This window comes from Bos javanicus, chromosome 13 (genome assembly GCF_032452875.1).
Source record: "Bos javanicus breed banteng chromosome 13, ARS-OSU_banteng_1.0, whole genome shotgun sequence".
Taxonomy (NCBI): Eukaryota; Metazoa; Chordata; class Mammalia; order Artiodactyla; family Bovidae; genus Bos; species Bos javanicus.
The window spans coordinates 9485716-9507135 of record NC_083880.1 but is presented as its reverse complement, the minus strand read 5'-3'; the positions used below and the strand labels follow the sequence as shown (position 1 = coordinate 9507135).

The 21420-nt window shown below is 41.2% G+C and overlaps 1 protein-coding gene across 3 annotated transcripts in view; it reads right to left on the bottom strand.

Annotated features, from left to right (window-relative positions):
* MACROD2 (mono-ADP ribosylhydrolase 2) overlaps positions 1-21420 on the bottom strand; it is a 2305220-nt gene that overhangs the window by 195150 nt on the left and 2088650 nt on the right. For all 3 annotated transcript variants that reach the window (XR_009740200.1, XM_061435643.1, XM_061435644.1), the window contains exon 10: positions 5080-5124. Coding sequence is in view for 2 of the 3 variants with exons in the window: in XM_061435643.1 (XP_061291627.1) it covers positions 5080-5124 (45 nt within the window). In the remaining variant the exon portion in view is untranslated. The remainder of the gene's footprint in view (positions 1-5079; positions 5125-21420) is intronic.

Genomic DNA, 21420 nt, shown 5'->3' with positions numbered 1-21420 from the left:
CCCAGATAATCACGTGGTGATTGATCACTCACCTAGAGCCAGATATCCTGGAAAGTGAAGTCAAGTGGTCTTTAGGAAGCATCACTACAAAGAAAGCTGGTGGAGATGATGGAATTCCAGTTGAGCTATTTCAAATCCTAAAAGATGATGTGGTGAAGGTGCTGCACTCAATATGCCAGCAATTTGGAAAACTCAGCAGTGGCCACAGAACTGGAAAAGGTCAGCTTTCATTCTAATCCCAATGAAAGGCAATGCTAAAGAATGCTCAAACTACTGTAAAATTGCACTCATCTCACATGCTAGCAAAGTACTGCTCAAAATTCTCCAAGCCAGACTTTAACAGTACGTGATCCGTGAACTTCCAGGTGTTCAAGCAGGTTTTAGAAAAGACAGAGAAACCAGAGATCAAATTACCAAAAACCGTTGGGTTATAAAAGAAGCAAGAGTTCCAGAAAAACACTTCTACTTCTACTTTACTGACTATGCCAAAGCCTTTGACTGTATGGATCACCACAAACTGTGGAAAGTTCTGAAAGATGTGGGCATACCAGACCATCTGACCTGCCTCTTGAGAAACCTATATGCAGGTCAGGAATCAACAGTTAGAACTGGACATGGAACAAGAGACTGGTTCCAAATAGGAAAAGGAGTATGCCAAGGCTGTATATTGTCACCCTGCTTATTTAACTTCTATGCAGAGTACATCATGAGAAACGCCAGGCTGGATCAATCACAAGCTGGAATCAAGATTGCCAGGAGAAATATCAATAACCTCAGTTATGCAGATGACACCACCCTTATGGCAGAAAGTGAGGAAGAACTAAAGAGCCTCTTGATGAAAGTGAAAGAGGACAGTAAAAAAGCTGGCTTAAAGCTCAACATTCATAAAACTAAGATCATGGCATCTGGTCCCATTACTTCATGGCAAATAGATGGGGAAACAGTGGAAACAGTGACAGACTATTTTTTGGGCTCCAAAATCACTGCAGATGGTGACTGCAGCCATGACATTAAAAGACACTTTCTCCTTGGAAGAAAAGTTATGGCCAACCTAGACAGCATATTAAAAAGCAGAGACATTACTTAGCTGACAAAGGTCCATCTAGTCAAGGCTATGGTTTTTCCAGTGGTCATGTAGGGATGGCAGAGTTGGACTATAAAGAAAGCTGAGCACTGAAGAATTGATGCTTTTGAACTGTGGTGCTGGAGAAGACTCTCGAGAGTCCCTTGGACTGCAAGGAGATCCAACCAGTCCATCCTAGAGGAAGTCAGTCCTGACTATTCATTGGAAGGACTGATTTTGAAGCTGAAACTCCAATACTTTGGCCACCTGATGCAAAGAACTGACTCATTTGAAAAACCCTGATGCTGGGAAAGATTGAAGGTGGGAGGAGAAGGGGACGACAGAGGATGAGTTGGTTGGATGGCATCACCAACTCAATGGACATGAGTTTGAGTAAAGTATGGGAGTTGTTGGACAGGGAGGCCTGGCATGCTGTAGTCCATGGGGTCACAAAGAGTCATCCATGACTGAGCAACTGAAGTGAACTGACCAGTTTTTTCAATCTATGGTTCTTTAAATAATAAGCTATCCTGGGTATCAGTCAGTTCAGTTCAGTTGCTCAGTCGTGTCTGACTCTTTGTGACCCCATGAATCACAGCATGCCAGGCCTCCCTGTCTATCACAAACTCCCGGAATTCACTCAGACTCATGTCCATCGAGTCAGTGATGCCATCCAGCCATCTCATCCTCTGTCGTCCCCTTCTCCTCCTGCCCCTAATCCCTCCCAGCATCAGAGTCTTTTTCAATGAGTCAGCTCTTCGCATGAGGTGGCCAAAGTACTGGAGTTTTAGCTTCAGCATCATTCTCTCCAAATCCCAGGGCTGATCTCTTTCAGAATGGACTGGTTGGATCTCCTTGCAGTCCAAGGGACTCTCAAGAGTCTTCTCCAACACCACAGTTCAAAAGCATCAATTCTTCGGCGCTCAGCCTTCTTCACAGTCCAACTCTCATATCCACACATGACCACAGGAAAAACCATAGCCTTGACTGGACGAACTTTTGTTGGCAAAGTAATGTCTGTGCTTTTGAATATGCTATCTAGGTTGGTCATAACTTTCCTTCCAAGGAATAGTAATTGATATTTTAATTGAAATTTTGCCTTGGGCTTTATGTTTTACAAAAGGGAAGCAGAGTCCTTGTCTTAAGTTGAATTTTCTCAGAAAACAAAGAGACAAACGTTTGAGTGCAAGTATTAATTTGAGATTGTCCCAGGAAGCAGCAGAGGGGAGCAAGGAAGTAAGACCAGAAAGGGAGGGCAACCAATAAGTGTATTAATGAGAAAGTTCAGCTGTGGACAATTCATTTCTATCAGGAGCATCTGGGTGATAGTATTGAATCCCTCTGTCTAATATTACATATTGCCAGTGATACTGGAAATGTGAATAGTCTGATTTAAAATGTGCATGTGAAATACACACAAATTTTATTTATTTTTTTTTTAACTTTACAATATTGTATTGGTTTTGCCACACATTGACATACACACAAATTTTAAAAACTTAGTATGGAAAAATAAAGAATGCAAAATATCTGACCAATTTTTATATTACTTATGTGGAAATGATAATATTTTTGATACGTTACATACAATGTTAATTTCACTTGTTTATTTTTACCTTTTTCAAGGTGACTAAAAGAAAATCTGCAATTATCTGAATTATCAGGCTTCCATTTGAGGCTCCTGTTAGATTTCCACTGGGCAGTGCTGGCCTAGGACATGCCTCAGATGCATCCCGCAATGGTATTGATCAACCATCTCCTGCCCAACCTTGGCTGAGAAGTAGGCTGAGAAGTACTCCAGAGAAGTTAACTCCCTGATGCTTTGAGTTTTCTTTCACAAACAGAGACAAGAACTTTCCTTAGAAAGCTTCCCGTGTTATACAACAACCGGACTGCCAAGGGGGCCCCAGGTAGGGAGCCGAGAGCCACTGTCTTGTCCCTCCTCCCCCTCCTCCATTCCACTCCTGACTTTGAGACCCTCCCTCTGCATACCATGCCCCCTGAATCCATGGCCCTGGGGAGACCAGAGGTACAAGAGTGGATAGAACGTCAGGTCAATGTTCCAGGGAACTGTTACTACCGAAAAGAACTGATAATATTCCTCCACGGGAAAGTGGGAGGTCAGGTGAGCGACAGAGATTGAACTTCACAAGGAGAAGGATGGTCTTAACCAAACCCTGCCCAATGAGACTGTCTGCTGCACAGTTTAAAGAGCTCCCTGTTTGTGGAGCTGCTCGGAACCAAGTCGCCAGTGATTTGTAGGGAGTCCTGGCAGCAATAGGAGGTCACACAAAATAAAGGTCTCTAAGATATGTATTTCAGTTCTGAAAACAGGCCCCATCTTGCGTCTAGAGCAGCGTGACGCCATAGTGAGAAACACGGGGCTCTCCTCCCATAGAACTGAGCCCTGTACTTTCTAATATCTGTCAGATACGTTGAGTAAACAAAGTGATCACCAAGTGTTCAAGGAACATTTCAGGTATGATATCTCATTCAGTCCCCCGAACAAGACTGTATGTTAAGAGTTATTGCCATCAGAAGTGTAAACTGAGGCTAACAGAGAAAACTCTAATCCAAAGTCTTTAAGTGGAGGAGCTAGGATTGAATCCAGGCCAAATGATTGATGTATTCATTAGCAAGCTCATCTTGACCTTAGGTCAGAACCAGTGTTTTTAACCACTAGATTTCTCTCATCAAACATTGGTCTTTTATTTGAGGGGCAGGCATGTATCTCACTTTCTGATAATGAGAACAATATATCACATGTACAAAATGCATTTCCCAAAGAATCCCTCAGCCATTTTTCAGGTCCTACCTGCTATAAGACTGTCACTGATTCCCATCAGGAAACTGAATCTATTCTCTGCTTCTCTGAGGCTGGGTGGGCTTGAGAAGAACCATTCCAAAGAAAAGAGCCTGGTGGAAATAATTCTATGGGATTCTTGAGGATGAGTCTTAAGATAAGAATGTGTTTGGCTCGCTCACTCTCTAGAGAAACCGAAAGGAAACTGGCCACTGGAAGGAGCCCAGAACACAGAAGGAGGCCATGCACAGGTGTTTCAGAAAACTGCCCCAGCCAAGGTCTCAGGTGCCAGGCCTGTCAATCACCAGCCAGACATATTGCTGCTGCTGTTTAGTCCCTAAGTCACATCCGACTCATTGTGACCCCATGGACTGTAGCCCGTCAAACTCCTCTGTCCACGGGATTTCCCAAATAAGAGTACTGGACTGGGTTGCCATTTTCTCCTCCAAGGTATCTTCCCAACCCAGGGATCGAACCCAGGTCTCCTGCTTGGCAAGCAGATTCTTTACCACTGAGCTACCTATGAAACCCCACCAGCCAGACATATATGAGTGAACAAATCTTCTGGTGATTCTAACCCCCAGCTGGTGAGTCTTCCTGTTGAGGCCTCAGATTCTGTGAAGGAGTATTATCAAATCAGTCCTGCTGTGAATTTCTGACCCACAGAATATTTCAGCATATATGTGGGTGCTTTAGCCACTAAGTTTTGGGGGTGACTTGTTATACACTTCCAGTAACGACATCATGGTCCAATTTTACCTTAGCTCTCAGCTCGAAGTCAAGTTTAATGTTTAAATACAGTAACTTTGTTAGTTATGAGTGGGGCTTCCATGGTGGCTCAGATGGTAAAGAATCCACCTGCAAAGCAGTAGACCGGGGTTCGATCCCTGGGTCAGGAAGATCCCCTGGAGAAGGAAATGGCAACCCATTCCTGTATTCTTGCCTGAAGAATCCCATGGACAGAGGAGCCCAGTGGGCTATAGTCCATGGGGTCGCAAATAGTTGGACATAACTGAGCGACTAACACACACCCACACACCCACCCACACATACACATATTAGCTATGAGTTAGAATGACCACTTTCTTATTTTGTAACCTTGAGTGTACATTTCTATTATTTTAGCCTTATTTTGTCTTTCTTTGGAAGATATAAGGTGTACATCAACAACAAATGATCCTTGTCTATCCCCTAAGAATAAAAACATTAATACCTGAATCTTCCTTCATGTCAACATCTTCTTCTTCATTATCATCATCTATTAAAAAATAAGAAAAATAAAAACTCATATGAAAGCTAGAAATACCACTATTCACTAATTTGACTAACAAAAAAATCGAGCTAAAGAAAACATTTAGTAGAAAAGAGTATTAAATCATGACTTTCCATTGACTTATATTATCATGCTTAATTAGGAATAAAGTATATACTTTAGAGCACAATTTAATAGCTAGGGTTTATATTTCCTTTAAAAAATTATTACATATTTTATAACAAAATATACATGCAATAATGTTTCACTTATAAAAGTTATATATGGTCACTTTGCTCACTTCAATTCATAAAAAAAATAAAAATCACAGATTTTAAATGTCACATTTTCTGCATTTATTAAAGGTGTGTAAGCTTACCTGAAATACCTAAGAAATGCAGGCATCACCATTTTATTGTAGGCTGACACACCATCCAACCCTTGCCCTGCACCAGGAAACGTGCTTGTTTGCAACACGTGGAAACCCACGCCTTTAACCATGTACTTTCAAGTACCCCTACCTACTGCTGCTCCATTCCTACTTAACCCCTCTCATCTCACCTTCTACAGTAAGTCCCTTTGACAGGACCCAGATGTATGCTTCCTCTGCCTGCTGAATGGCTTATTTGTTTTTCTGAACTGTTATATGTTTTCATCTCCTCTCCTTATACGTTCCTCATATCCAGCCAGTGCCAAATCCTGTCCTATTTCCATATTTCTTCTCCTCCACTCACATCATTGCACCCAAATCCCAACTCTCAGCACCATTCACTTCCTGGGTTTTTTGGTTTCCCGACTGTCCTACTCTTCTTCCCACTTCTGACACCAATTCCCTTTACATGTAGCTGTCAGATCAGTATTAAAACACTGCTCGCAGCTAATTCACAACTACTAGACAACCGTTCTCTGTCTAATGAGAAAAGTCTACATCTTTGGAGTAACACTCAAGGCCGACAATATCTGGTTCCAACCACGCTTCTCAGTTTCACCAGCCCTGTTCCGCTCATGCTGCCAACTACACGCATGGCAACGCTTGGCTCTTCCTTATTTCCTGCGGCTTCCTTTAGCTTCCTTCCTCCTGCCTCGGTCCTGGAAGCAATGCTTTTCTCCATCTCTGTTCACACTTATACTTCCAGGCCAAGCTGAGGCACTGTAACATCTGCTCCACCCAAATTTGAATGAATAATGTTCTCTTTGGTACCTTATTTTCACTGCCTTCTGAGTATAGACTCTAAGGGCCTTTAGGCTTAGATATGTATACTGGCTCCTCCACCTACACATTCACCATGTATGTGTTCCTGGAGAAATTACCTAATATTCCTGGGTTTCAAGTTCATCAGCTATAAAGTGAAATAAAAATAGTGCCTCCTACAGAGTTATTGTGAGGATTAAATGAGATAATATAAAATAAAACACTAGGACAGCTACTGAAACATCATTTAACGCTAAGTTCAGTTCAGTCGCTCAGTCGTGTCTGACTCTTTGTGACCCCATGAATCACAGCACGCCAGGCCTCCCTGTCCATCACCAATTCCCGGAGTTCACTCAAACTCACGTCCATTGAGTCAGTGATGCCATCCAGCCATCTCATCCTCTGTCATCCCCTTCTCCTGCTGCCCCTAATCCCTCCCAGCATCAGAGTCTTTTCCAATGAGCCAACTCTTTGCATCAGGTGGCCAAAGTATTGGAGTTTCAGCTTTAGCATCAGTCCTTTCAAAGAACACCCAGACTGATCTCCTTTAGGATGGACTGGTTGGTCCAAGGGACTCTCAAGAGTCTTCTCCAACACCACAGTTCAAAGGCATCAATTCTTTGGCGCTCAGCTTTCTTCACAGTCCAACTCTCACATCCATACATGACCAAAGGAAAAACCATAGCCTTGACTAGATGGACCTTTGTTGGCAAAGTAATGTCTCTGCTTTTCAATATGCTATCTAGGTTGGTCATAACTTTCCTTCCAAGGAGTAAGCGTCTTTTAATTTCATGGCTGCAATCACCATCTGCAGTGATTTTGGAGCCCAAAAAGATAAAGTCTAACACTGTTTCCCCATCTATTTCCCATGAAGTGATGGGACCAGATGCCATGATCTTCATTTTCTGAATGTTGAGCTTTAAGCCAACTTTTTCACTCTCCTCTTTCACTTTCCTCAAGAGGCTTTTTAGTTCCTCTTCACTTTCTGCCATAAGGGTGGTGTCATCTGCATATCTGAGGTTATTGATATTTCTCCCAGCAATCTTGATTCCAGCTTGTGCTTCATCCAGCCCAGCATTTCTCATGATGTACTCTGCATATAAGTTAAATAAGCAGGGTGACAAAATACAGCCTTGACATACTCCTTTCCCGATTTGGAAGCAGTCTGTTGTTCCATGTCCAGTTCTAACTGTTGCTTCCTGACCTGCATATAGGTTTCTCAAGAGGCAGGTCAGGTGGTCTGATATGCCCATCTCTTTCAGAATTTTCCACAGTTTATTGCGATCCACAGTCAAAAGCTTTGGCATAGTCAATAAAGCAGAAATAGATATTTTTCTGGAATTCTCTTGCTTTTTTGATGATCCAACAGATGTTGGCAATTTGATCTCTGGTTCCTCTGCCTTTTCTAAAACCAGCTTGAACATCTGGAATTTCATGGTTCACGTATTGCTGAAGCCTGGCTTGGAGAATTTTGAGCATTACTTTACTAACGTGTGAGATGAGTACAATTGTGCAGTAGTTTGAGTATTCTTTGGCATTGCCTTTCTTTAGGATTGGAATGAAAACTGACCTTTTCCAGTCCTGTGGCCACTGCTGAGTTTTCCAAATTTGCTGGCATATTGAGTATAGCACTTTCACAGCATCATCTTTCAGGATTTGGAATAGCTCAACTGGAATTCCATCACCTCCACTAGCTTTGTTCATAGTGATGCTTTCTAAGGCCCACTTGACTTCACATTCCAGGATGTCTGGCTCTAGGTGAGTGATCACACCATTGTGATTATCTGGGTCATGAAGATCTTTTTTGTATAGTTCTTCTGTGTATTCTTGCCACCTCTTCTTAATATCTTCTGCTTCTATTATGTCCATACCATTTCTGTCCTTTATCGAGCCCATCTTTGCATGAAATGTTCCCTTGGTAGCTCTAATTTTCTTGAAGAGATCTCTAGTCTTTCCCATTCTGTTGTTTTCCTCTATTTCTTTGCAAGGATCACCGAGGAAGGCTTTCTTATTTCTCCTTGCTATTCTTTGGAACTCTCCATTCAAGTGGGTATATCTTTCCTTTTCTCCTTTGCTTTCACTTCTCTTCTTTTCACAGCTATTTGTAAGGCCTCCCCAGACACCCATTTTGCTTTTTTCATTTCTTTTCCATGGGGATGGTCTTGATCCCTGTCTCCTGTACAATGTCATGAACTTCAGTCCATAGTCCATCAGGCACTCTATCAGATCTAATTCCTTAAATCTAATTCTCACTTCCACTGTATAATCATAAGGAATTTGATTTAGGTCATACCTTGAATGGTCTAGTGGTTTTTCCTACTTTCTTCAATTTAAGTCTGAATTTGGCAATAAGGAGTTCTGAGCCACAGTCAGCTCACGGTCTTGTTTTTGCTGACTGTATAGAGCTTCTCCATCTTTGGCTGCAAAGACTATAATCAATCTGATTTCGGTGTTGACCATCTGGTGATGTCCATGTGTAGAGTCTTCTCTTGTGTTGTTGGAAGGGGGTGTTTGCTATGACCAGTGGGTTCTCTTGGCAAAACTTTGTTAGCCTTTGCCCTGTTTCATTCCGTATTCCAAGGCTAAGTATTAGCTATTTTTACCATCAATTCCCACAGCCTAGTAACTCGTAAACTATCTGTTTTCCATAGGCCCACCTCTAGATCATAAATCCTACAAAGATAAAAACATCTGTGTTCTTTTGTCTCCCATGGCACCTAATCCAATTGCTTATACATTGGAATCGAGAAAGAAATTTCTGCTGAATTAAATTTTTGTGATTTTTGTTTTGTTTTTATCTCATATTGTATTAGCCAAACTGGAGAATTCCTAGTTCATACTTCCTAAGTGTTTCCTGCATATCAGGACAGCGTGTATTTAGAGGATGGTCTGTAAGCAAAGGGACTCAGTCAAGATTTGCAACTTCCTAGCCAGATTTATTCAATATACCATTTCTCAAAGTGTTAATTATTAATGAAGATTAGGGGCTGCCGTCTATGGGGTTGCATAGAGTCGGACACGACTGAAGTGACTTAGCAGCAGCAGAGATATAATAGCAGAAGTGGAAAACACATTTAATTTGAAGTGTTACACACTTGATGGCCACAGTTACATTTCAAAGAAGTAAAATTTCTTTCATTCAGATTGTTAGAAACAGTTGTGATTTTCTACATAATTTCTTTTTTTCATTCTTTTTATGAATATAATTTTAGGAGGAAGAATAGCTATTTCTTGGAAATGTGGTTTTCTAACCAAATGATTACCTAAATTCTACAAAGTAAACTCTTCACATATTTTTTTCTAAACTTAATATATTAAAATAGAATTTTTTTCCCAAAACTGCCTAAAATATATAGAATCATCTCTATGACAACAGACCCTCTGGAATCTCAGAGTGGGATGGAAAAGACTATATTTGCTAGGGGAAAATAAAGGAAATGTCAAAGATTTCTCTGATTTGCTCCCCTTGTATCCATTTGTCTTTCTGATAAACACTAATTGGTAGCCTAGTATGTGCAAGGCTCATACTAGGTACTTTGGCCACCTCATGCGAAGAGTTGACTCACTGGTAAAGACTCTGATGCTGGGAGGGATGGGGGTAGGAGGAGAAGGGGAAGGCAGAGGATGACATGGCTGGATGGCATCACTGACTCGATGGACGTGAGTCTGAGTGAACTCCGGGAGTTGGTGATGGACAGGGAGGCCTGGCGTGCTGCGATTCATGGGGTCGCAAAGAGTCAGACACGACTGAGCGACTGAACTGAACTGAACTATGTGCAAGGCTTGTGTTTGGCGAAATAGAAAACACAAAAATAAATCAGACACTTAAATAAAACCTTATCTAGAAACTTACCAAGAGTAAGGAAACTAAGACATGCAGAGAAATTCAAATATATGATGCAGAGTAATCATTGCCATTACAAAAGGTGCCAGAGGAGGGATGGATGCTTCTAGTCAAGGCTACTGGGAAGGGTTCTCAGAAAATGTGACCTCAGAGCGTATATTTGAAAATAGACTCTATTGATAGCATAGGGATGATAAAACTACCATTCTTCTAGAGTTGGTAATACATGTAAAGTGCTTATACAGAAGGAACATTCAATAAATACTGGCTGTCACTGTCATCAAGTCATTATTATTACTACATGTACTAGCTAAGCATGTACTGGCCAATACTATGTGCCAGAACCATGGGAGGCTTTGGAGATACAAGAGGACACTCCCCTCCCTCAAAGACCTCATAAAGAGGTGGGTGGCATAGGAAAGCAAAACCAGAAAGCAAGGGAGCTGGAAGCCTTGTATGCAAATCCTGCCAGTCACTTTGTAAAAGGCTGCCCTGGAGGGGAGGGTAATTCCATGACATTTCTCACTCCCCTGCTGGTGTAAAGATTTCCACTTGAATTTTGTTTCAAGTCTGCTTCTGGAGTCAGGGAGAGGGTTGGGTATTCAAAGTAAGACAAGGTTAATGGAGCTCAAGCAGAGGGAAATGCAGCTAAAAACACTTGGATGTGACCACTCAAGATGCTTTGAAGGCAATAAAACTAGCTCTTAATGGCTAAAGGGAGAATTTACAGAACTTTGGATAAAATGATCCGTACTACTATTGAAAGGTCTTCTTTGGTCCATGCTGAATATGGTGGTTAATTTTATGTATCAACATGCCTGGACTGTAGAGTGCCCAGACATTTGCTGAACACTATTCTGAGAGTGTCTGGGAGGAGGATTCTGGATGAAATTAACATTTGAATCCATAGACTGAGTAAAGCAGATTGTCCCCCCATGGATCTCATCCAGTTTGTTAGGACGACCCTCCCCCAAGTAAGAGGGGACTCTTTCTGCCAGATTACCTACCTCTGTGCTGAGACACTGAATATCTTGTGTCTTTGACCTCAAACTGGAACAAGGGCTCTTCCAGGGTCTCAAGCCTGTCAGCATCTGGATTGAAACTACACTATCGACTCTCCTGGTTCTCAAGCTTGCCCACCACAGATCTTGGGACTTGTTAGCCTTCATAACTGTGGGAGCCATTTCTTTATAACACATCTCTTTCCATATCTATATTGCTGGTTCTGTTTCTCTGAAGAATCTTGATTACTACACCAGGTTGAAGCATTTAAAGTGTATCCTGAGAACCAAACAACTTTAAGCAGAGAAGTAACATACCATCCATGGAGTGATAACTTGTTTTTTTATGAGAGAAATTTACTTTAAAAATGCCTTCATATTTTGGTATTCGTGTTACAATCAAGCAAGAGTCCTTTGGTCTGCAAAGCACCTAATGTGCTGTTACTTATTAATGAAATCCAGTTTAGTACAAGTACAACATTATTCTACGTAATGTAGAATGGAGCCATTTTTATTCAACACATTTCTAGCAATAATTTTTTTTTTTCCCAAGCAAAAGCTGGAACCAAAAGACAATGTATAAAAGAAGATGATAGTCTATGGAGATGGGAGTCATGCCATTCAAACTTGGAAAGAAGTTAAGACATGTTTGGAGCATGGGCAGAGAGCTGCCCTTTTAACAGTTCTTTAAGCATCCTACTTCTTTGTTAGAGGACAAAAATAAAATACAAGGTTCTCAGCCAAAGTGATACCATTTCAAAATAGAGAGCAATCCATCAGCTGGTATTATTCTGTATGTTCAGAAATGCCAACTCCAGAAAATCCTCTTTCCTTCCTCTGCCGGGGCTTCCCTAGTAGCTCAGTTGGTGAAGAATCCATCTGCAATGCGGAGACCTGGGTTCAATCCCTGGGTTGGGAAGATCCCCTGGAGAAGGGGACCGCTACCCACTCCAGTATTCTGGCCTGGAGAATTCCATGGACTGTATAGTCCATGGGGTTGCAAAGAATCAGACACGATGAGCGACTTTCACTTCACTTCCTCTGCCAAGGGCACCCAGAGACTAAGGCTCAGTTTCATCTGAAGGGGCCTCTTTGATATGAATTTCATAATGGATACAATTTGTATTCATTTCACTATCAGATTAACCTGTTGAATTCTTCACAGAAAGTACAAATATGACTAAGGTTCTTATTTAGATCAAATACAAGTATGAAAAACAACTAGTTTTCAGTAACACCTAGCTCTGTACACTTCAGAAACCCCTTCATAAGGAAGCATTTTACCTACTTTCACAGCTATCTACTTTATCTTTTATGGGAGATTGAGTTGATATGAAAGATTGTTGGCTTAAAGATATCTGTTTTTGGAGAAGGTAAATAGTAATAACAAATGGTCCCACGCTTCCTTGAAAGACAAAGTATACCACAGGTTTTGCAATGACTTAGGGTTTGCCTCTTCTCTACTTACCTAGAGTTCCCATAATTAATGCAGTCTTTGAGGGAAGTAAAAAGAAAACAGACAAACTACAAAACCCCAAAGAACTTCAGTCTAAAGTGCGGTCTCTGGACCAGCAGCGTCATTGGCATTATCATCTGATAACTTGTTAGAAATGCAAGTTCTTGGGTCCCATTAAAGATCACAAGTTCTCAGGGAGGGACCCATCACTCTGTGTTTTAATAAGCCCTCCAGGTGATGCTCATATAAGCTGATATTCCAAAGTACTACTTGTGCACTGGAGGAGAATCTTTCAAAAGCAGTAGCTGCCTCACTTTACATCCGAGCTAAGCTAACTTGGATGCTTAACCAATACTGATGCTGGTAAGGGATACCCAAACCACATGGTTTCTGGGAGCAAGAAACAGTTCTTCTCCTTATAAGATAACATATGCTTGAAATCACCCAGCTAACACATAGCTGGAAGGCATGGTTATCATGGTCCATGGCCAGGACCCTCAGATTGGCTGAGGGACATGTACATGGATGGACATGTACATTTCCATTGAAGCTCCAGCTTCATTCAAAGAGACCTGTGGGTTGCATGGACAAAGGAGTGTGTTACAAAGGAAAGTTACCCTCATGGACTATTAAGGCAGCCTCTCCACTCCCAGGCAGGGGGTGGGTGGAGGTGGGGGGAAAACGAATGACAGGCACGTGAAATAGATAAAACAATACTGTCGTCAAAACTTCAGGGACACCCCCACATATGGGCAAGTCTGTAAAGCAGAACAATTACAGTGATCTCGGCTTTTATTTCATGAGCACCCAAGTCCTCTCTCCTAAGGCTTAATTTTCACAGCACAGGCTTTTTATTTATCCTTTATTTTTTAAATAATTCATTATCCACAGCTTCTAGGAGCAGTTTGCATTTGCAGAGAAAGGAGATAGCATTAGCAAAAACACAATGCTCCAAACTTTTCAGGATTTCCATGAAGTAGGAAAGATAAGGGTATCCTCATGGCTTCTTGGGAAACTTGACAAAGCAGAAATTGGAAACAAGGAAAGACTGATAAAGATGAATTCCTCACAGAGTATCTTGCATTACATTGAAAACCTGGGCCCCCTGGATCTAACAAATTGCTAAATTTACTTTATGGAAGGTCCCTGAGATGGCCAGGAGAGAGTTTTTTTTTAAAGTCAAAAAATTTTTTTTTTCTCCTTCTCCCACCTGGTCATTGACCTAAGAGGAGCACTCAAAGCTCATTCATTTATAAATAAATCAATAAGTAAAAGGCATTGCTCAGAAAACTGCATGGTTCTGCTGTTTCTGGTTTGGCCAACTAGGTACATGATGGTACCAATCCCTAAGATATGGGGTTCAGGAGTGGGGCGATGGGGAAGGGGAGACTTTGGATTTAGTTTTAGATGTGTTGAGTGAGACATGCTGAGGGACTCTTGGCTGGAGATGGTCGTGTGCAGTGAGGATACAGAGAGAAGTGGAGACAGGATGCCCAGGCAGGTGAAATAAAGGCTGCAAAGGGTCACATGGAGTCACGTGATCAAATATTCACTGGTTTCAAAAACCACACTCCACCCACCCAACAGGTTTTGATAACCTCCACGAGGACAGCAGCTGTAGCAGGGTAGAGAGAACCGCATAATTGCTGTGGACTGCTGAGTAAATAGCAAGTGAAGGAGATCGACACCTCTTCAGAGATATTTGGCTGAGATCCCACTCCTGGGCATGTACTTGGGCAAAACTATCATTCAAAAAGATACATGCAACCCAAAGATCATAGCAGCACCATCTATAACAGCCAACACATGGGAACAACCTAAATTTCCATCACCGGCTGAATAAAATACTGTGTTGTGCTGTGCTTAGTCACTCAGTCATGTCTGGCTCTTTGTGACCCTATGAACTAGCCTGCCAGGCTCCCCTGTCCATGGGATTCTTCAGGCAAGAATAGTAGAGTGGGTTGCCATGCCCTCCACCAGGGGATCTTCCCAACCCAGGGATCGAACCCAGGTATCCCACATTGCAGGCGGATTCTTTACCGTCTGAGCCACCAGGGAAGCCCACGAGTACTGGATTGGGTAGCCTTCTCCAGGGGATCTTCCTGACTCAGGATTTGAACTGGTGGTCTCCTGAATGAAATACTGCTGCTGCTGCTGCTAAGTCGCTTCAGTCGTGTCTGACTCTGTGCGACCCCATAGATGGCAGCCCACCAGGCTCCCCCGTCCCTGGGAGTCTCCAGGCAAGAACACTGGAGTGGGTTGCCATTTCCTCCTCCAATGCATGAAAGTGAAAAGTGAAAGTGAAGTCGCTCAGTCGTGTCTGACTGTTTGTGACCCCATGGACTGCAGCCCACCAGGCTCCTCCGTCCATGGGATTCTCTAGGCAAAAGTACTGGAGTGGGGTGTCATTGCCTACACAGCCATAAAAAAAAATGAAATAATGCCGTTTGCAGCCACATGGACAGACCAAGTCAGGCAGAGAAAGGTAGATACCGTATAATATCACTTACATGTGGAATCTAAAATACGACACAAATGAATTTATCTGAAACAGAAACAGACTCACAGGCCTAGGAAAGAGACTTGTGGTTGCCAAAGGGAAGGAGATGTGGGGGAGGGATGGAGTGAGAACTTGGCATTAGCAGATGCGAACTATTATATATTGAATGGACAGACAACAAGGCCCTCTGAATAGCACAGGGAACTATATTCAACATCCTATAATAAAGAATGTGAAAAATATTATATGTATATGCAGAACTAAATCACTCTGCTGTACAGCAGAAATGAACACAACTTTGTAAATCAATTGCCCTTCAGTAAAATAAATTTGGAAAGAAGATGTGGCTGAGGGCACAAGTCAGGTCTACGCATACGGTGTCATGTAGGTTGGAGGATTTTCACCTACTCTATTGTTTATTCTTACTTCTGTGTCTTATTAGAAATTATTTCATTTATACACTATTCTCAAAAGTTACTGTTACTTTTCCCACACCTGCCTCAATGTTTTCAACTACACAGCAGAAAGCAGTCTACCCAGGACTTTGGAGGAGTCTTTCTGAAGCACCTTGTAGGGGTTTTTTGTACAGATGCCTACAGCATTCGCCCTTCTGCCAGCAGCATTTTGCCTTCTCTTTTATCAGAACTCCCTAATGAGATCAAACTCTGCTTAGTCAAGGCTTGTGTCCTTAGGTCTTTATTTGTTCTGCTGTTTATCAGCATTTGCTACACACACTGCACATTCTTCCCCTTTGAAGAGACCGATGGCTTTCTGTCTAGGCCTGCTGCTTGTTCCTGCATTCAGGTTGCCTGGTTACAGCAACACTTCACTGGATTTTCATTGAAGGCAAAACGTGTTTGTAGCTTTTGAGGCCCATCAAGTGGAAATGGTTAGTACCCCATTTCCTAAGAAGGCAGTCAACTCCTTTATGCACATTACAGAAAGCAGGTCTTGCATAATTCTAAGCATCAATGCGACCCGCACATTAAAAATGTACAAATGAGCACAAAAGTGCCAAGTCCCTGTAAATATCCATAATTAAAGAAAACTTTGACTTCTTTCACTCTATAGATTTTTCTAGGCACCGAATGTGCCATTTTAAATAAAAACAATGTGCAATTCAGACCGGGTCAACAATTTGCTTGAGTTCCCTTTACTTATTCAAAGACAACTGATGAATTAGTTCACTGGTGCTGCTGTAAAAAATTTCTATGTACTTTAGTGCCTTACAACAACTCAAAATTATCATGTTACAGTCCTGTGGATGAGAAGTCAGACGTGGACCTAACTGGGTTAAACGAGGTGTTGGCAGGGCTGCAATCCTTCCTGCGGGCTCTAGAGGAGGATCTGTACCTTCAACCTTGCAGCTGCTAGAGGCCACGCACATTCCTCAGCTCACGGCCCCCTTTGCATCACGAAAGCCAGACAGGCTGAATCTCTCTGAACATTATTCCACAGTCATGTCTCCCTCAGACTCTCTTCTTTCTGTCTCCTTCTCCCAGTTTTTAAGGACCCTTGTGATTACATTGGCCCACTCAGATAAGTCAGGATAATATCCCTATTTTAAGATCAGCTAATCAGCAGCCCTGATTTCATTTGCAATCTTATCTCCCCTCTGCAATGTTAACCTATTTACAGATTCTGGGGTTGAAGGCATCTTTGGGGGGTTTAAGGCATCATTCCTCCTCCCACATCTAGTAAATCAGGAAGCAGATGGCTTTGCATACAAAGTATCTGAGGAGTAGAACTAAGAATGACTCCATTTAGACATAATGATTTTCTAAGGGGTCAAGTACCTAGGCTTAAAATCAAGGTCTTTCCTGAGTTTTTAATTTTCAACTTCATTCTCTTGTATAAAAAGTTTCTTCTTTGCTTTCTTTTATTCAGTCTTCATTCCTTCTTTCATCTCCCCTTCCTCCCTCCTTTCCATTCTCCACCCTCCTCTTTTTCACATTTCCTTTCCTCTTTCTTTTGTCTTTATGCCTACCTTTCCTCATTGTTTTGGTCATAAAAGAATAAGAGCTAACTAACATCACAAAGACAGATGACTAACCGGGGAGCTACTTGCAACATACATTTGAAAAGATTAACAGTTTTAGTATACAAATTGTTCTTACAAATCAATAAAGATAAATATGCAATAGTCAGTATAAATATGCAAAAGATATGATTAGCCATTTCACATAGGACATTTTGAGCTATAATAAACAACTGAAAAAGGGATTAGCTATACTACTAATAAAAGAAATGCACTTTGTTATCCATTAATTAGCTTAATTCATGTATAAAATTGATAACATGAGAATGTATACTACTTGGAAGAGTAAGGAAATAGTAAAATCTTAAATACTGCTTATGAGAATATAAATTCTGTGCAATGGACTGAATGTTTGTGCTCCCCCAGAATTCATATTTTGAAATCCTAGCCCCCGGTGAGATGGTATTAGGAGGTAAGACTTTGGGAGATAATTAATTGTGAAGGTGCACCTGTCATGAATGGGATTCATGCCTTTATAACAGGAACCCCAGAGAACTCTCCTTCCACCACATGAGGACACAATGAGAAAACAGCCGCCTGCAACTCAGGAGTGGGTCCTCACCAGAACCTGGCCACGCTGGCACTATGGTCTCACAATTCCAGCCTCCAGAACTGTGAGAGATAACTTTCTGTTGTTTATGAGCCTCCTGTTCATGGATTTTTGTTACATTAGCCTGAAAGGACATTAGCCTGAAAGGCTGTTCAACGTGAGGTGTCAATGTTCACATGCTTGCCTCTGGGAATGGTGACTCCTGAGTACACGCCACTCACTCACAGGCTTGTAAACACAAAGGCCAATTTGATGATTACTATCAGAAGCATCTTGATTTTTTATGCATTTTGAAAGAGTAATACTCCTTCTAGAAAAGTATTCTAAAAAAATTGTGGATATATGCCAATGTTTACCTATAAAGACGTGCTTCTATAAGTGTCATTCATCAACAAATAGAGAATAATTTGCAATGATATTTTCACAGTTCAACAATACAATTTTGGGTAAACATTGGGTTCATTAAGATTATGCTCAGTTCAGTTGCTCAGTCGTATCCGACTCTTTGCGACCCCATGAATCGCAGCACACCAGGCCTCCCTGTCCATCACCAACTCCTGGAGTTCACTGAGACTCACGTCCATCGAGTCAGTGATGCCATCCAGCCATCTCATCCTCTGTCGTCCCCTTCTCCTCCTGCCCCCAATCCCTCCCAGCATCAGAGTCTTTTCCAATGAGTCAACTCTTCACATGAGGTGGCCAAAGAACTGGAGTTTCAGCTTTAGCATCACTCCTTCCAAAGAACACCCAGGGCTGATCTCTTTTAGAATGGACTGGTTGGATCTCCTTGTTACAGAACAATATATAATGACATGAAAAAATGTTCATGATCTGTGGTATGTGACACATTGTGAGTTATAAGACTGCATTTTTGGTTGTTTTCACTTTGCATTTTAAAAGACCTAAAGGATAAACAATGATATCTAATTCATCTCTGAACTATAGGATAAAAAATTATTTGTATTTTTTTCTTTTGAATTCTCTCTTTTTGTTTTTTACTACAAATCTGTGCTACTTTTATATTACAATAAGAAGTTTTCTATATATTTTCTAGAAGCTATATATATTTTAAAACATGGTCCAATGACTGAAATGCCTCCTTTTAAAATTACAAGAAGAAGTAAACAGGCATCTTTTAAATGCATAATCCTTGGTCTAGACATCTCTCTGAATATTCATTTACGTTGTTATTCATTCTGTTTGGAAATGTCCCATCACCGCTTGTGCCCAGGACAAAAGTGAAGCGTGGAAAGATTAAACAACCTACACAAAGTCCCACAGTTCTGAGGAGGCTGTCTCAGGAACAGAGACTGTTTGTGATGACAAGCCTAGAGGTTTTCTTCCAACAAGCAGATGGCTTTGACTATGTGCCAAGCTCTTCATTAGCTATTAGTTAGGTTTTTCAGGTCTTCACCATGCCTATCACCACCAAGGCCTTCAAACTTGGCCTTCTGACCACTGTGTTGATATGGCAAGAGTAAAGTAAACCATAGCAGATCATGGTGCCCCGTGCTTCACTGATGTTCTTGGAAAACAGATGACTGGGAAGCAGATAAGAAGAGGAAGGAAAAGGACATGTGGGCATGCCCTGTGGCTGGAGGCATGTTTAGCACTTCAGAAACTCTAGGGCTATTACAACAAATAGATGACATATGACTTTCTTAGCAGAAAATCTAGCTTTGAACAACTGCCCACATTTTCAGAATTGTTATGGGAAGAAGTGTTGCATAGCAGGAAGGATTTGAGGTTAGAAATACCCATCTACATGATTTGGGGCAATTGGCTGAGCTTTCTTCAGTGTCCTGTTCATTGTTATCCCCCCAAAATCAGTTGATGAACCTATGCCATAGGATTCTTGTTGGAAGGCCAGTCTCTAGTTAGGAATGAAATAACCCTCCTTAATCCCACTGAAAGGCTTACTCTCAGGCCCAACTAGCTATTACATGGTGATGGATGTCAACATTTCTGAGTCAAGGATTCACACGTTTGATAGAAGCATCTTATTTATTTTCCCTGATTCTCCCATATGAACTGCCCTTCTTCCTCTGTCTCTTACACAACATTTGACATCACATCTCTGCTCCTGCTCATCCTTTTTTTTTTGGCTGTGCCACACAGCTTGAGGGATCTTAGGTCCTCACTAAGGATTGAACCTTAGTTCAATGGGTTCTCACTAAGGATGAGAACCCATGTCCTCAGCCGTGAAAGCACGAATCCTAACTCCTGAACCACCAGGGAATTCCCTTCTGTTCATCTCTTAAAGCTCACTACAGGTACTAGAATCTTCATGAAACTTAGCTTACCCACTCTGGTCCTCATATGTATCTGCCTAGAATTCCTGGTACTGTGACTATATCAGTGTTGTATTTGATTATTTGCTGATGTTGTCTTCCAACTCTTGTGTATAATACTTGCCATTTCAGGATCTTATGAGAACTGTATTTTAAATGCAATAGTGATCAAAGTCTTGGGCACATAGGAGACATATAATACTGATGGTGTATGAGAAAAACTTATGAGTGAGAAGGGAGATGAAAAAGAAGTTGGGTGAATACAGTCAAACCCTTGGTATCTGAAGGAGATTGGTTCTAGGAATCTTAGGCAGATACCTAAATCTAGGGACGTTCAAGTCCTTTGTACAAAATGGCATATTACTTGCATGTAACCTACACCTGTCCTCTCATATACTTTAAATCATTCCTAGAATACTGATAATACCTAATACCATGTACATGCTATGTAAATGCTTAGCATGTAGCAAATTCAAGTTTTGCTTTGAAGGACTTGCAAAAATTTTATATTTTAAAAAAGGTTGGTTGAATCTACAGATATGGAAGCTATGAATATGAAGGGCTGACTGTACCTTTTTCTTCTTAGCTTTGGTAGATTCAGGTATAAATTTTAAAAAATCATGTTCATTTGTTAGAGGATGTAATTTTAGAAAGATAATTTTAGAGAAATATTCTTCCCTTATGACAAAAAATATATGAAAAGTGCTGTTCCTTTATCTAGATTAGGATTTCTGGAAAAAAAAAAAGATCTTTTACTTGAGTGAAAAGTGAAAGTCAATCAGTTATGTCCAACTCTTTGTGACCCCATGGACTTTGTATAGTCCCTGGAATTGTCCAGGCCAAAATACTGGAGTGGGTAGTCTTTCCCTTCTCTATGGGACCTTCTCAACCCAGGGATCAAACCCAGGTCTCCTGCATTGCAGGCAGATTCTTTACCAGCTGAGCCACAAGAGAAGCCCAAGAATACTGGAGTGGGTAGCCTATCCCTTTTCCAATGGATCTTCCTGACCCAGGGATCAAACCAGGGCTATCTGCATTGCTGGTGGATTCTTTACCAACTGAGCTATTTGTTTTAGCTTAAAAAGTCATGGTAGCTTTTTGTTAGTTTAATGAACACCTACTATATATATTTTGAAATTTTCCAGATTATGGAAGTACAACAGAGTATCAGAAATGGTCTCAATTTGCTCCAAATTTACCTTTCCATTGATGAGACAAGATAAAGGTTAAAAAAGAAATCATAACATAAAAATTCAGCTGAAGACAAACTGCAAGAATGTATATAATTTAGACAGAGATAAATGACAGAAACACATGGTCAGGAAAATTAATGAAAGATGTATTTGTATTAATACAATTTAATTTATATTTGGAGGTTGACGGAGAAGGTAATGGCACCTCACTCCAGTACTCTTGCCTGGAAAATCCCA